Source organism: Ctenocephalides felis, unplaced genomic scaffold, assembly GCF_003426905.1.
Source record: "Ctenocephalides felis isolate EL2017-DRISC unplaced genomic scaffold, ASM342690v1 CF-g0.4_SCAFFOLD_01170, whole genome shotgun sequence".
Lineage (NCBI taxonomy): Eukaryota > Metazoa > Arthropoda > Insecta > Siphonaptera > Pulicidae > Ctenocephalides > Ctenocephalides felis.
The window spans coordinates 53,935,190-53,948,805 of NW_020537324.1; the positions used below are offsets into that span (position 1 = coordinate 53,935,190).

A 13,616-nucleotide genomic window follows, 5' to 3' on the forward strand; every position below is an offset into this window, starting at 1 on the left:
AACTGTCTTGTTATCCAAGATATCTCGGACAGCCATTACTGAAGACATTCACTGACAAAAGTTTACTTTAAGGAATATTTCTAATATATAAAATGGCTGTCAATAACGAATTGTTTTTGACGTTTTTTAAGATTGTTTTATATTGCAATCAACATTCACTTCTAACATAAAATACATACACTACTTTCAATTAACTTTTTGAATTAACATATTCATTCAAAATAGAACAAAACATACAATATTTTTTTTGTAACCATACTATAGAGCAGGGCGAGGCAAGAAGGTCCAATATGACATTGAGCAAATATATTGTGAAAACCAAACCAATTATATCACCACAAATATGTGTTATTTCTCATAGAGCAAACAACTATCATTATAGAAATGTGTGTTTTTATTTGCAGTTCTTCAAAAATTTATCACATGGTCCTTTTTACCCCATAGGCGGGGTAAAATGAGATGGCCAGAAAGGAGGCAGACAGGAATTATCGTTATTTGTAATTTTAAAAGAATTTTACGAAATGAAAGCTGTATCATTCAAACAATATAGATGATATATTATATTCATAAATGCATTTTTTTACCGAGAAAACCCTGTATATACCTGTATAACCTTGATCTAGAATTTTGTGAGAAATATTCAGCAGCAGAGTTGGAATGATTATTTATTTAATTTATCTCGTGACAAATTGCTTTTTGAACTTAAATTACTTTTTGTTTATTATTTTTTTATTATTTTCACCATTGCCAGTTTGAAGGTTCAGTTGCTTCTTCTTACCCCACTTATGTGTAAGCTTCTATATAGATTACATAAAAAACTGTTGTCTAACTTAAAATTAACAATACTCTCTCATAGAACAATTCAATAACGTTTACTTAAAAATTATATTAAGGTCTTGTAAACTAAACGACAGTGCTCACAATTTATAATCTGAAAACAAAATACTTTTGTTATGGATTTTCAAACATTGCCGCTTATCTTACGATAGCAACGTCTTTAAAATCAAGGTGATGGCTGGTTATACGTCTTTTACCCTCTACTTTCAAATATTGTTGGTGAAAAATTCGTAACTGTACTTGTACTTGGTACTTGTCGGTAACGTTGATATCATTGGCAATATCAAACTTATCCACGTAAATTACCCTTTCTTTAATTCCTATGATTTTATTTTACCATATAATATGCAACTATCCTTAGTGGATATTTAGCAAAAGTATTAGATAATAAATATATGATAATGAGTAGGAGATACCAGCCTTTGCCTGAAGGCAAATTACTAGAACTTCCCGTACCAAATATTAAAATTTTTGATTTTTTTAACTTTGAAAAAATTAGATTTTAGAGAATATTGAATTTTTTTAGAAATTTTGAATCTTTCGAAGCAATCATGTCTGTCCAAAAATTCTATCAGTTTTTCATTTTGTCAATAAAAATAAAAATCATTCAAATCGGACGCTCCGTTATCTCAAAAATTTAACTACCATTTTTAGCACTTTTTGCCTCGTATCTTTGAAACGGTTGGACCTACCTTTGCCAAAAACTAATCAGCATGTGACCTTAGTAATACAAATCAAATGTACTAATAAATTTGTGAATTATTCAAATCGGTTGATTTGTGTTCACAAAATCGTGGACGAAAAATTGTATCCAAACATACATACTAAAGGTATACCAAAATGTTGAAAAGCCTGTAAAACGTAAAGATATGGAAAAATTTCCAGTTTCGATTTTTTTTGTGATTTGTGAAGTTAATAATAATAAGTTTCTACACAAATAATAACAAATAAATGCAAAAAATATATAAAATTACAAAACAGAAATTAAATTTCTGTACGTAGCAGAGTTCTGTTAAATTTTGTTTTAGATAGAATAAACTTAAGTATGGGTGCTAAATTGAAAATTGGTTGATCATCTTTACGTTATAATAATAATATATTCTGATATAGTAACTATGAAAAAGCTAAGAGCTAAAAAATATGTGACCATATTATGATGTGGATCAGCATATCAATAGTAAACCCTTTTTCTCTAACGTGAAATGTCGTTAAGAAATATCTATAAAAGACGTAGAGAAATATCTATAAAATGTAATAAAATAAAAACATTAAATAAATAATATTATTTATTGAATAGTTTTAGATTTTAACTTTTGCAAGATATTTCGTAAATGTTCATTATGTTTAGATAATAATTGCATTCGCGTTTCGTTAGCCTCAATTTGGTTTTCCATATCTCGTATAGGTTCGCATTCAACCTTCTTTGTAGAAACATCAGAAAAAAAGTCGGGATTATACAATAATATTAGAAATTTCTTTTCGTACTCTTTCAATTTTAATTCCATTTCTTGGATACAACTATCTTTTTCCATATTTTCTTCTTCTGAAATTTTAAACCGTTTTTGAAGTATATCTAAATCAACTTTTAAGCCATCAATTACCTTTTCTTTTTCATCGGTGTATTGTTCTAATTTTGATATCATTTCAATTGATTCTGCATGTCTGTCTTTTAGTTCATCAATGTGAGAATTAAGCATTTCTTCAACTTTTTTGTTATTAGATATAAGTGTCTCTGTGTGCATTTCTGTCTCCTGAAATCTTTCATAAGCGATATTGCATTTTTTAATGTTACTTTGTAACTCCGCTTCGAGACTGCAAATAGTTTTCATGAGTTTAGTATTTTCTGTGCAATACTTTTGCATAGATTCATTTTCAATTTCTAACTTCTGATACTCTCTAGCATCAAACTCTAGTTTAGCTTTACATTTATATAATTCTAATTCTAACTCAGACTTGGATTTCGTAATATTGTCTAATTTAGCGGTGAGTTTTTGGGATTCTGTTTTTAATAAAGATATTTCTGATTCCAAATCATGTATCTTCTCTTCATAAGATGTTTTAATCGCTTCGGATTTATCTCTATATTGCTTAATAGTTCTTAAATAGGACTTTAAATCAAGCTCTATGTTTTTAGTATATGTTTGCATAATGAACAAATCTGTAGTTTCCAGTAATTCTTCTGGTGTCAATTTGTTTTGTTGTGTTAAACAAACATTTGTCTTGCATATTGTTTGAACATATTTAAATAACTCATTCACAATATTAATAAATTTTTTAACAATCGTCTGAGCTGTAATGCAACTTGCGCATTGTTGCAACGTACAAACATCTGTTTGAGTTCCATTATCAGTATATCGAATATTACCTGTGATTTTAATTGCAGTAATTGTCATTTTTGTGATTCCTCGGCGGAGTTCTTGCAGTTTGTTCCAAATTGCATTTGCTATAGTTCCCAAAGTCATGCTGGTCAAATAGTAAACATTACTTGGTCTGACATCTGAATCTGTCCTTACCGGCAAAGTTTCGATATAACTCAGGATCAAATCGAGAAAGTAATAAATTTTGTCATGGAGAATTTCAAGCAAAGTAATATACTGTTCCCCAGCGGTTTCTTTTTCTTGGAAAATTTTTATGCTGTCAGCATAACTCAAAGTTTGATCTAAATTATCATTTTGCAGCCATGATTTTATATTTTCAGTTATTTTAAATATATCCTTGAGATCTGATAAAGCTGCTGTTATAAAATCTTTTCTAATTTTTGGCATATTTTTCTCATGTTTTGTTGAATTTCAATTATACTTACTTAGGCTGGTATTTTGTTTATATTTTGATATGTCAAAATCGTTTGATAGATTTTCATTAGCATCGACCGTAAAATGATATTTTCACCTATATCCTATAACAGTTCTACTGAAATTTATTAAAAATGTATTTATTAAAAACTTGAAAACATTTTTAACTGACTGAACTAAATTAATTATTTTATCATATTTTATAACGTATTAAACATATTGAAAAAGTAAAAAAAAATTGTATATGATTGTTTAATCCAGAGTAATAAATATTTTCATCATGAAGTAAAATCAATTATGAGGTGGAAGAAAGTTTTGGGAAAACTATTAAAAAAGCTTCTCTTCTAAGACAAAAAGACTATTTTAGTGCATGGATTGAAAGCATAGCATGTATAAGGTGAAAATGAAAATATAAAGAAACTTTGGTCATACATAATTTTCTGAAGCACTTTCTTTTTGCGCAACCATAACTCAATTTTTTCTAGATGAAATATATGTATCTTTTTTATGGATAAACCGATTTGAAAAATTCAAGAAGCAATCGATTTCTATTGATAGGAAGATGTGCTGATTAGTTTTTGGCAAAGGCAGATCTAGCGGCTTCGGAGATATGGAGCAAAAAGTTCTAAAAATGTCAGTTTTTTAAGATAACGAATCATACGATTTGAATGGTCCAAAAAACATTCGATTAGTAATGATGGGGAGAAGTGGAGATTAGATTTTGGCAAAGCCAGGTCCAGCCGTTTCGGAGATACAGTGCTAAATGTGCAAAAAATGGCAGTTTTTGAGAGAACCGATTTGAATGATTTAAAAAACTTTCTGCTTTTGTTGGCAAAACGATTGCTTTTGGGAAAATATTTTTTTAAATTTTCAAAATTAAAAAAAAAATCGGTTTTTAATTCTAATGCTAAACTTCTAAACATCATAATACTTCAAATAATTATAATAATCTATTTGAAAACATTTAATATTACTCGAATATTTCGTTAAGGCACGGGAAGTTTCAACAATTTGCCTTAAGGCACGTTGCCATATACCGCTAGTTACAGATTTTTATTCCAAACCTTATTTGTTCTACTGAACATTTTTTTCGTGTACAAGCGCTTGCCCGTCGTCAACGTTACATGCACAAAATGTTTGATCAATATATTACATTACTCTCGATATGTTGACTGTGTCATAATATATTTATAGTAAATAATAAACAAAAGTGAAATTCATGATAAAATATAAAACAAATGAAGTTTACAATATTTGTGTGTTATAAAAAAGTGATTACCAAGTGATTTCAAACATTAAAAATGATGTCAAATTTGAATATCATCACGTCTACAGAGGTTGAGCTGTACATAGAGAGTTTCAATCATTATGATTTTGAAGAAATAGGCAGCTCAGGCTGGTTGCTACGTCATAAGAGACTTCAAGAGTTAAGCCAGCAAGCTGTAATTGAAGCATCTGATTATCGGGAAGAGTATGTCAAAAATATGTTTATAACTTTAGAGAAAGTACCCGAACTTGTTTACGAAGCAATATCAATTTCCGTCTGGCGTCAAAAAATCTTGCCTAAACTATTGGATCTTCGACCTGAAGACTGCCCGACTAATTTAACAGTGTATATTGTTCTCATGCACGAACTAACCGCAGCAAATTTATTGGAAACTGTGATGTTTCATTCCGATTCATGTGTGCAACTAGATGACAAAATCTATGATTTATTAGATTATGCTGCTGAAAGTGTAAGCGTACTTATATCACTCGTTTCTTCGGGGTACAAAATGGAAGGTCCTTTAACAACAACAGCAGGACTCACGAACGAGGAAGAGTTTGATTATCAAAAGAAACATTTTCAATTTCAACTTGGTACATTATGTACTTCAATTTTATGCTATATTGTTGAACATTTGCCAAAATTACCAGTAGGTGTTGGAGCTAGATTAGTTGTGGCACAGGATCTTCCACTTATGATGGCTGAACTGATTTCACTTCAAATGTGGGTTAAACAAGACGACAAAGGTTGGCATAAGTATATAAATGGCAAGTGGAAACATGTAACCGGAGGCGATATAATAAAAGTAGCTCCCGTAGAAGGACAAATATGGATATGTTTAAGACAACTTTTGTTAGACCAATCGGTAATGTCGTATTATGAATTATCAGATTTCCGTAGAAGCAGATTGTCGAAAGTCCAACGATTTCTGCATGATACATTTATAGATCAGCTACCACCATTATGTGATCTCAAACACTTTTTAGTAACTATGTCTTTAACGTCACAAGGTGAACAGTCGAACAAAAAAGCAATGTTATTAGAAATAGTTCCCGAAATCAAGAACGACCTATTAATAAAATATCGTGGCAAGTGGAAAGATATAGCACTAAAACAGGCTGAGTTGCTGTTTCGAAAAGATCATGAAGCTATGATGGATATAGCAAAAACTATAAGTGGATCTTATAGCAATGAAGCTTTGGAATTTTTTGATCAACAAGGTGAAACAATTTGTGGTAATTGTGGCAAAGGTGCAAGTAAGAAGTGTTCTCGATGCAAGGGTGAGTGGTACTGTGGACGTGAATGTCAACTACAACGTTGGGCTTTACACAAAGACATCTGTGACCAACTGGTCAAAGAATTTACTGTAAAATAATAATAATTTTCTTTTATTTTCATATGATTTAATAATAACAATTAATAGCATGATTTTCATGATTTATTTACTAGAAGGTGTTAATACTGAGTGTTAATTCAATTTAAAATTCTGTAATGTAACTATTGAAAAAAATAATGTTAAAACTTATATGGTTTTTATTGATTTTATTTAATTGTTTTCATCAATTTAGTTAATTATAAGACTTTAGATTTATAATTATATAAATTGTTTTTAGTTTTTCACGCATATTAACTGTGCGATTATTCTAAAATGTATTGTTCTTATTAATGTACAAATTTTTCAACAAAATCGTTCAACAAATCAACAAATTCGTTCAACAAATCAACAAATTCTGCAACGATTTTGTATATTTTCTATATAAAAAATATGTGCCATGTGCAATATGCAATTTGAATTTAAATTTTATTGATCAAGTGAAAATACTCATATTTTATAATTCAGGTAATTATTTTATTTTCAGCTAGATTTTTCCATGAATACTTCAACTGCATTCTTTTGCATTTAATTGAATTACACGTCTTAATCATAAAATTATGAACATTAATGTGTATTTGACTATAAAATTTTAAATTATTCAAGATAATTATAGAAACAAATTATTTTTAAAAATCGTTTTTTGATACTCAACTGATATTATCAGACTACAAATTAATATGCATAAAAGCATTATCAGACTACAAATTGGCATAGTGCTTTAAGGCATGTTGCTGGAACTTCCCGTTCCATAATTTATAATTTTTAAATGCTCGGGAAAGAAATGTAATTTTTGATTTTTTTTGTATGTTTTGAAATATCTTAAAAATTTTTGATAGCCATTTACATAGGATAATTCAAATTACATATAATATGATTTTGTACCGCCAAATGTCATTTTTTTAACTTTTATTTCCGAATCTTCAAAACTCCTGGGCCTGCATTTGCAAAACTTAATCAATTCTCCATTTCGTCAATACAAGTGGAACGTGAATCATTCACGGATGCTCCGTTCTCTGAAAAACTTAATTTTCGTTTTTTGCACTCTTTGCTCCATATCTCCGAATCAGCTGGGCCAACTTGCCAAAAACTAATCATTCAAATTGGTTGAGTGGTGCATTCGTAAACGTCGACAAAAATTATATTTATACATACATACATACATATAGATTACATACACACATACCATTTTCTCTAAGGTATGTCAAAATTTCAGAAACCTCTAAAACGTGAAAATATGTAAAAAATTTCAATTTCGATTTTTGGATGATTAATATAACTTTTACCCTACGGAAAGTTAAAAAAATAATCATCACAAAAAAAAATAATCATCAAACCAGATTATAGAAAACCAAACGATGTTTGCTGTTCAAAATAATAAAACTTGCACATATCGTTCCCGGTAATAAATCGTGATTAAATTTTGTTATCTAATGCATCGCTTCAAAGTCATTCTATCATAAATGCCTAATTTAAATACGTAATAGTTTAATATATTCAAATGATGTCTCTAACTTGTCTAACATATTGCAAGTATAAGTACATATAAACATGCCATTTGTACAATAGTAGTCAGTCAGTAGTCATCTACGGGCGCGACGAATGCCGCAATCAATTTTGCAAAAGTCAAGGGGAGAGCAGAGTACCTACTTGGCGGCAATATGCTGCGTGACAATAACATTATTTTTATTTCAAAGGATTATGTTTAATTCACACATAGTGATTTACTGACACTTTTCACAATTATCGAATTTTCGTCTGTTCTGTAATTTTTAATATATAAGTTTTATGAAAATTAACAATACTATCAGATGTTACGCGTCATTGTCTGGCTTTTGGCAATAATCAGTTGAAACGAGTTTCGCACCTTGAAAAATTTGTTCTGGGAATGTTTTTTCATGTTTTTGTGTGACAAATATTCGTAATCATTTTAATTAAAATCAATTAACTTATGTCAATACTAGAGATTTTGATCAATTTTATTGCAAGTGTTTGATGGAATTAAAATTATTTAATAACTTTCCGTAGGATAAGTTATAGTAACCGCAAAAAAATCAAAAATAAATTTTTTTGCATATCTTTACGTTTCCGAGATTTTTTAACATTTTGGCGTACCTTAGAAAAAATAGATATATGTGTGTATGTGTATGTATGTTTGAATACAATGTTTAGGCGACTATTTAATAAACACGAATCAACCGATTTGGATAATTCAAAAAACATTCGTTTTTCCTTGTTAAGGAGACGAGCTGATTAGTTTTTGGCAAAGGCAGGTCCAGCCGATTTGAAGATACGGGGCAAAAAGTGCTTAAAATTGTAATTCAATTTTTGAGATAATTGAGCGTCCGATTTGATTGATTCAAAATGAAGTACCGATAAAATTGTTAAATTGCAAATGCAAAAAGGCAGGTCTAGCGGTTTTCGAGATACAACACAAAGCAAAAAAGACGGTTTAAATGATAATTAGACATATGCACATTATCAGGTATTTTATAGAGATTTTAATAATAAAAACAAATTTTATTTACATTTTGTGGGTTCCGTATCATTGTTTAATTTAATTTTGTATACATTTAGTATGCTACACGGCGCTTTCGCGCTTTGATATTTCGTCTCTACGCAGCAAACTCAGTGCGATTGCTTTGAAAAAATGTTCAAAATTTAAAAAAAACTGCAAAACTCTCAAAAATCTAATATAAATTGCCAACAATTAATTGCAAAAAAACAGCCCACCCGATCTTTACCAAAAGCTGATCGCCACGAGTCGCAACTGATAACAGTGGACCAGTTTTTAATTTTCCATAATTGATTCAAATATTTTTGAGAACGTGGACGAAAGTTTTTGCATTTTTCTAATTATGAAAAAAACAACTCGGCCGATCGGCGCAACAAATTACACAAGTACTAATCGAGTTACATTAAATTGCTTTTGAATATTTTTACAGATTGGGAGAAAAACTTGCCTACAAACACATACTTTTTCTAATTTAGGTTTTAAAGTATTCAGTTCGAGAGTACGACTTAAAATGCCGTAAATAAAACAGACCTTAGTAAATCGGATTTTCTGGAGAGAACATAATTCTCTTCGGGAATTTAATTTTAAATGCAGTTATATAATAATTTTGCAATCTGTATGAAACTAACTTTTTATTATTTAATTACCAATCACAGGTCCATCTAAGTCTTCATACCACCATATTTGGATGGCATTATATATCTAATATATTACAACATGTGTTCCTATTTCTTCTCTGCAATTACATGAATATTCAAGCAAATTATGATTGATATTAGTTAGCGTCTTGCTAGAGCAAATATCTCGTATTATAATCTAAATTTGTACTTAGGATCATCTAGGTACTTGGTCTTTTCCTTTAGACCAAAAAAACAAATTTAAATTATCATTATTTTGAAATAATCACATAATCAGTTTGTGTAAGACTTTATTGTTCATTTCAAATCAAAATCTTTACTATCAACTTTAATGAAGCCTTATTATATACACTATCAATAACAATTGGTTGTTGCCAATTAGGAAAAGTGTTAAATTACTATTAATGTTTTCAATCTTATATATCGCAGATATCCACAAATCTCAAAAAAGGGTTTTCAGATCTAAGTGTTAATAATTGATTATCGCAACACTGAAATCAATTCGTCAATTTCATCGTCAATAACAACATTTTTGCCACTCAAAAACCGACAATAGATTGTTGAAAAAATACAAAACATCTGCTTTGATAATATCTACAATCAAAATCGCTTACGCCCTTCGCGTGTAAACATTATACCGAACAGGGGCGAAGTCGCACATCCCCTCTGAAGGGTGAAAAAATAAAATGAGAAAATTATTATATAGATAGAGAACAAATACAGCTCTATATACAAGTTATATAAAATAAAAACTGCTAAATCTAACTTCAAAATTAACAAAACATCTTATAAAACAATTAATTAACGTACACCTGAAAGTTACATCAAGGTCTCGGAAACTAAACAACAGTGCTCACACCAAAAAACTAACAACTAAAGGAAATACTTTTGTGATGAAATTTCAAACATTATTATCTATTATCTCTCGATAGCGACTTCATAAGAAATAAGAAAATGGCTGATTATACAGTTTTTTTCTTTACTTCCAAACATTGTTGTTAACAAACTCCTTAATTTGCTTGTTTTTGAGATATCGGTGGTGGAACTTTAAGCCCCGCTTTACTTTGTATATTTGATATATTTGATTATCGCAACAATAAAAATAATTAATTTATCAAATACATTTAAATCGATCTAACCACATATCTTATATTATGCTTTAGTTATCAGTAACAAATATATAAATATATGTATTTAAGTTTTAAAAATTAAGTATTGAGTATAAATGAAATTAAATGACAATAGCATTGCTATTGTAAGTGGACCTAAATATTATATATTATATTTATGCCTATGATTATAATTAAATTATAGAAAAATCTAATAGACGACTTAGTTCTGCCCTGTAAAACCTGCGATTGTGTATGTTTTGTTGCGTAACATATGCATTTGCAACAGGGGCGCGTCTATTAAATATGATGTGGTGAAGGGTTACATTCAAATTCGAGATGGTCAATTAAAAAAATAAAGCATTAAAATAATCATAATTCAACGTCAATTCGTCACAGAGACTTGTTAAAAGTATAGTCGATCGTATAAATTTTTAGCTAGATCTAAATCAATATTGGTGACTTCACACCTGGATAGAAAGGTAATAATTGAATTTTACCTAAAATAAAAAAAACAAAAAAATGAAATATCGAACCCCGTATAACGGATGAACATTGGTACGGAACCCATAGAAAAGTAAACAAAATTTGTTTTTATTATTAAAATATCTATAAAATATGTGATAATTTGATGAGTATACGTCTAATGATCATTTTTGTCAGCCAAATGTCATTTTTTTTTCACTTTTTTATTGGATCTCCGAAACCGCTAGACCTGTTTTACAAAAAATTTGTAAAATAAAAAAATGGAATCACATCATATCATTACATGGTACAAAATGAGACTAACCAAATACAGTTTCTTGCATTTCACGATTAGTAAATTTTGATGAAATGGCGATTTTGATGAAACCGTGATGATGATAGATTTGATCTTGCTAACAAGAACCGTAAATTATTATAGTGCTACAAAATGCGTTTTAATTATAAAACTACATGAAGTTTTGGAGTAATTAAATAGTGTCAAATATTATGGATTATATAATCACAATTTTAAAAGTTTCTAAATCTCTATTCTTATTCATTAAGACGATGTATCAAACCACACCGGAAAGTTTTTTCAACTCGCTTTGAGACAAAATATACGTATCATAGTGCCAAAATATACTGGACTGTATATATATACACGTGTAAGTATACACATATATACAGTATAAAATATAAAGTATTTATTTTTTCATACTTGTACCCGAAAATTGTCTGTAGGTATTACATCCTAAGCTCTAGTAATTTCGTGTCTTTAAAGTGTGATAATCTGCTCCACGGTTTTAAAAATCTGCGAGATGGGCGCCACTCTATATAATCGCATCTGAGAAAGATTGCAATTACTATTTCAAAAGAGTTGATAATTGATATTGAAAGAAAGAAAAACCATTTTCTAAAAAAAAACCCTTTTGTGAATAAAATAATTAAATTTGTTGGTAGAGTTGTTAGAAAAAATAAATAAGAAATTAATTGCGACTTTTTACGTAGTGTAAGTGCAAAAATTTAAATAATAAAAATGATAGGCATTTTGCCAGAAGGCTGATCCTTAAGGTGAAAACCTGCTGAATTCTTCGAAATTTAGTATTGAGTTCAGTAGTGATATTAAAACTATACATTCAAAAGCATTTAACTGAAAATTTACCCATTAACTTACATTTTCTTAATATTATTATTTAATCATACTGTTGTAAGTAGTAATAGTAGTAGAATCCTATACCTAAGACATTTTCGTACATTTTAAACCTCAGTGCTATTGCAAATTCAAAATATATGAAATCACTATTTTTTAAAGATATTATTACCTTATAACATCAGACAAAATATTGTCATACTTTTTATTCTAATGCACTAAACGTGAAATTTTAAAAATCATAGACAAACGTCTGATGCCTAATTATTCCTGTTTTAAAAAAAATCTTATTTTTGCTTACAATTCCTACATTTTCACCTAATATCATTGACACAACACCTGGATCATTACTATACACCAAAAACATATTATTAACTTACCGAAGCAGAAGTTTATGTTTTCATCAAAAAATCCGATTCGCTTTTTTTATGTTTTCTCGACGTTTCAAGCCATTGTGAATCGAACGAGACCAAATTTCATGCATCTCAATGAGGACTATCGTTTGTCGGTTTTGTGAGACGATCTGCCAAACCGTTTCTTTGTAATTTGAAAAAAAAGTGTTAAACTTTTCGACCACATTTAAGCTCAAACTACCGAATCGATTTTAAAAAAATCAAAAACTGTTCGAAAGATATTAGTTGGGAATGATACTGATTAGTTTTAGGTGAAAATCTACCGAACCGTTTTCTTATAATTAACTGTTGAAAAAAAAAATTTAGGGCGATTTTTACGACATGTAGTATAATTTTAAAAATTTATCAAAGTTTGAGAAAATGAGTAGTTTTTTTTTTGACATTTGTTAATATTAAAATTAGACGATTTACTTGATATGACGATAGAGTACCTGGTTTTAATGAACATACTTAACCATTAAACTGGTTCAATTATAAAAATTGTTGATTTTTCAAAATTTGCATTTAGAAAATACTCCGAGTTAACGTGTTCGTTCGTTTTCAATAATGTGTAATAAATCCACTCGGAATACTTCTAATCACTCATAAATTAATTTGTTTAAAATTGATTAAGTCGATTATTTACACATATCGGGAAGTTCATGTAACCTCAAGTTTGCCTCAAGGCAAAACACCAATACCAACTAGTTAAATTAGTAAAAACATTATATAAATAATTATTTTATGAACACTATAAAGTAAAATTAAACCTAATAACCTAACTTAATTATTTCATATACCCTTTCTTACAAAGGTTAGGCAAAAATATATAGTATATAGTATATAGTTATATTATATATAATATATAGTTATTTTTATCTCAATTAAGGATATATATCTAACTAAAAATGCAAAACAGAATTGTAAAATTATTTACTCGTTTCCTTACAAAATAATTACCTATTAATTTGTAACTAAATCACTCTGTATTCTTTCAAAAAAATATATAATCTTGCGCAAGTACTCATTGAATATAATCGCACCTTCGTCTAATTAATCAAGAATAATCACATGAACAA

General features: G+C 28.9%; 2 protein-coding genes across 2 annotated transcripts; one reads left to right on the top strand and one right to left on the bottom strand.

The window, feature by feature from the left end:
- Window positions 1–2,123: 2,123 nt before the first annotated feature.
- Window positions 2,124–3,299, bottom strand: LOC113367384 (meiotic coiled-coil protein 6-like). The gene is made up of 2 exons (XM_026608996.1): window positions 3,165–3,299; window positions 2,124–3,056 (listed from the first exon to the last, which is right to left on the bottom strand). Exons 1-2 carry the CDS (start codon window positions 3,297–3,299, stop codon window positions 2,124–2,126), a joined length of 1,068 nt encoding a protein of 355 aa, XP_026464781.1.
- Window positions 3,300–4,930: 1,631 nt separating this feature from the next.
- Window positions 4,931–6,271, top strand: LOC113367386 (zinc finger MYND domain-containing protein 10). The gene has a single exon (XM_026608997.1). The coding sequence runs from the start codon at window positions 4,931–4,933 to the stop codon at window positions 6,269–6,271; it is 1,341 nt and encodes a 446-aa protein (XP_026464782.1).
- Window positions 6,272–13,616: the final 7,345 nt, after the last annotated feature.

Excerpts from the sequence above, each read along its gene's own strand:
- LOC113367384 (XM_026608996.1), bottom strand. The coding sequence starts at position 3,299 with ATGACTTTGGGAACTATAGCAAATGCAATTTGGAACAAACTGCAAGAA. Across the intron at positions 3,057-3,164 it reads ATAATGGAACTCAAACAGAT|ACAAATGTTTGTTTAACACA; the intron begins GTTTGTACGTTG and ends ACAATATGCAAG.
- LOC113367386 (XM_026608997.1), top strand. The coding sequence starts at position 4,931 with ATGATGTCAAATTTGAATATCATCACGTCTACAGAGGTTGAGCTGTAC.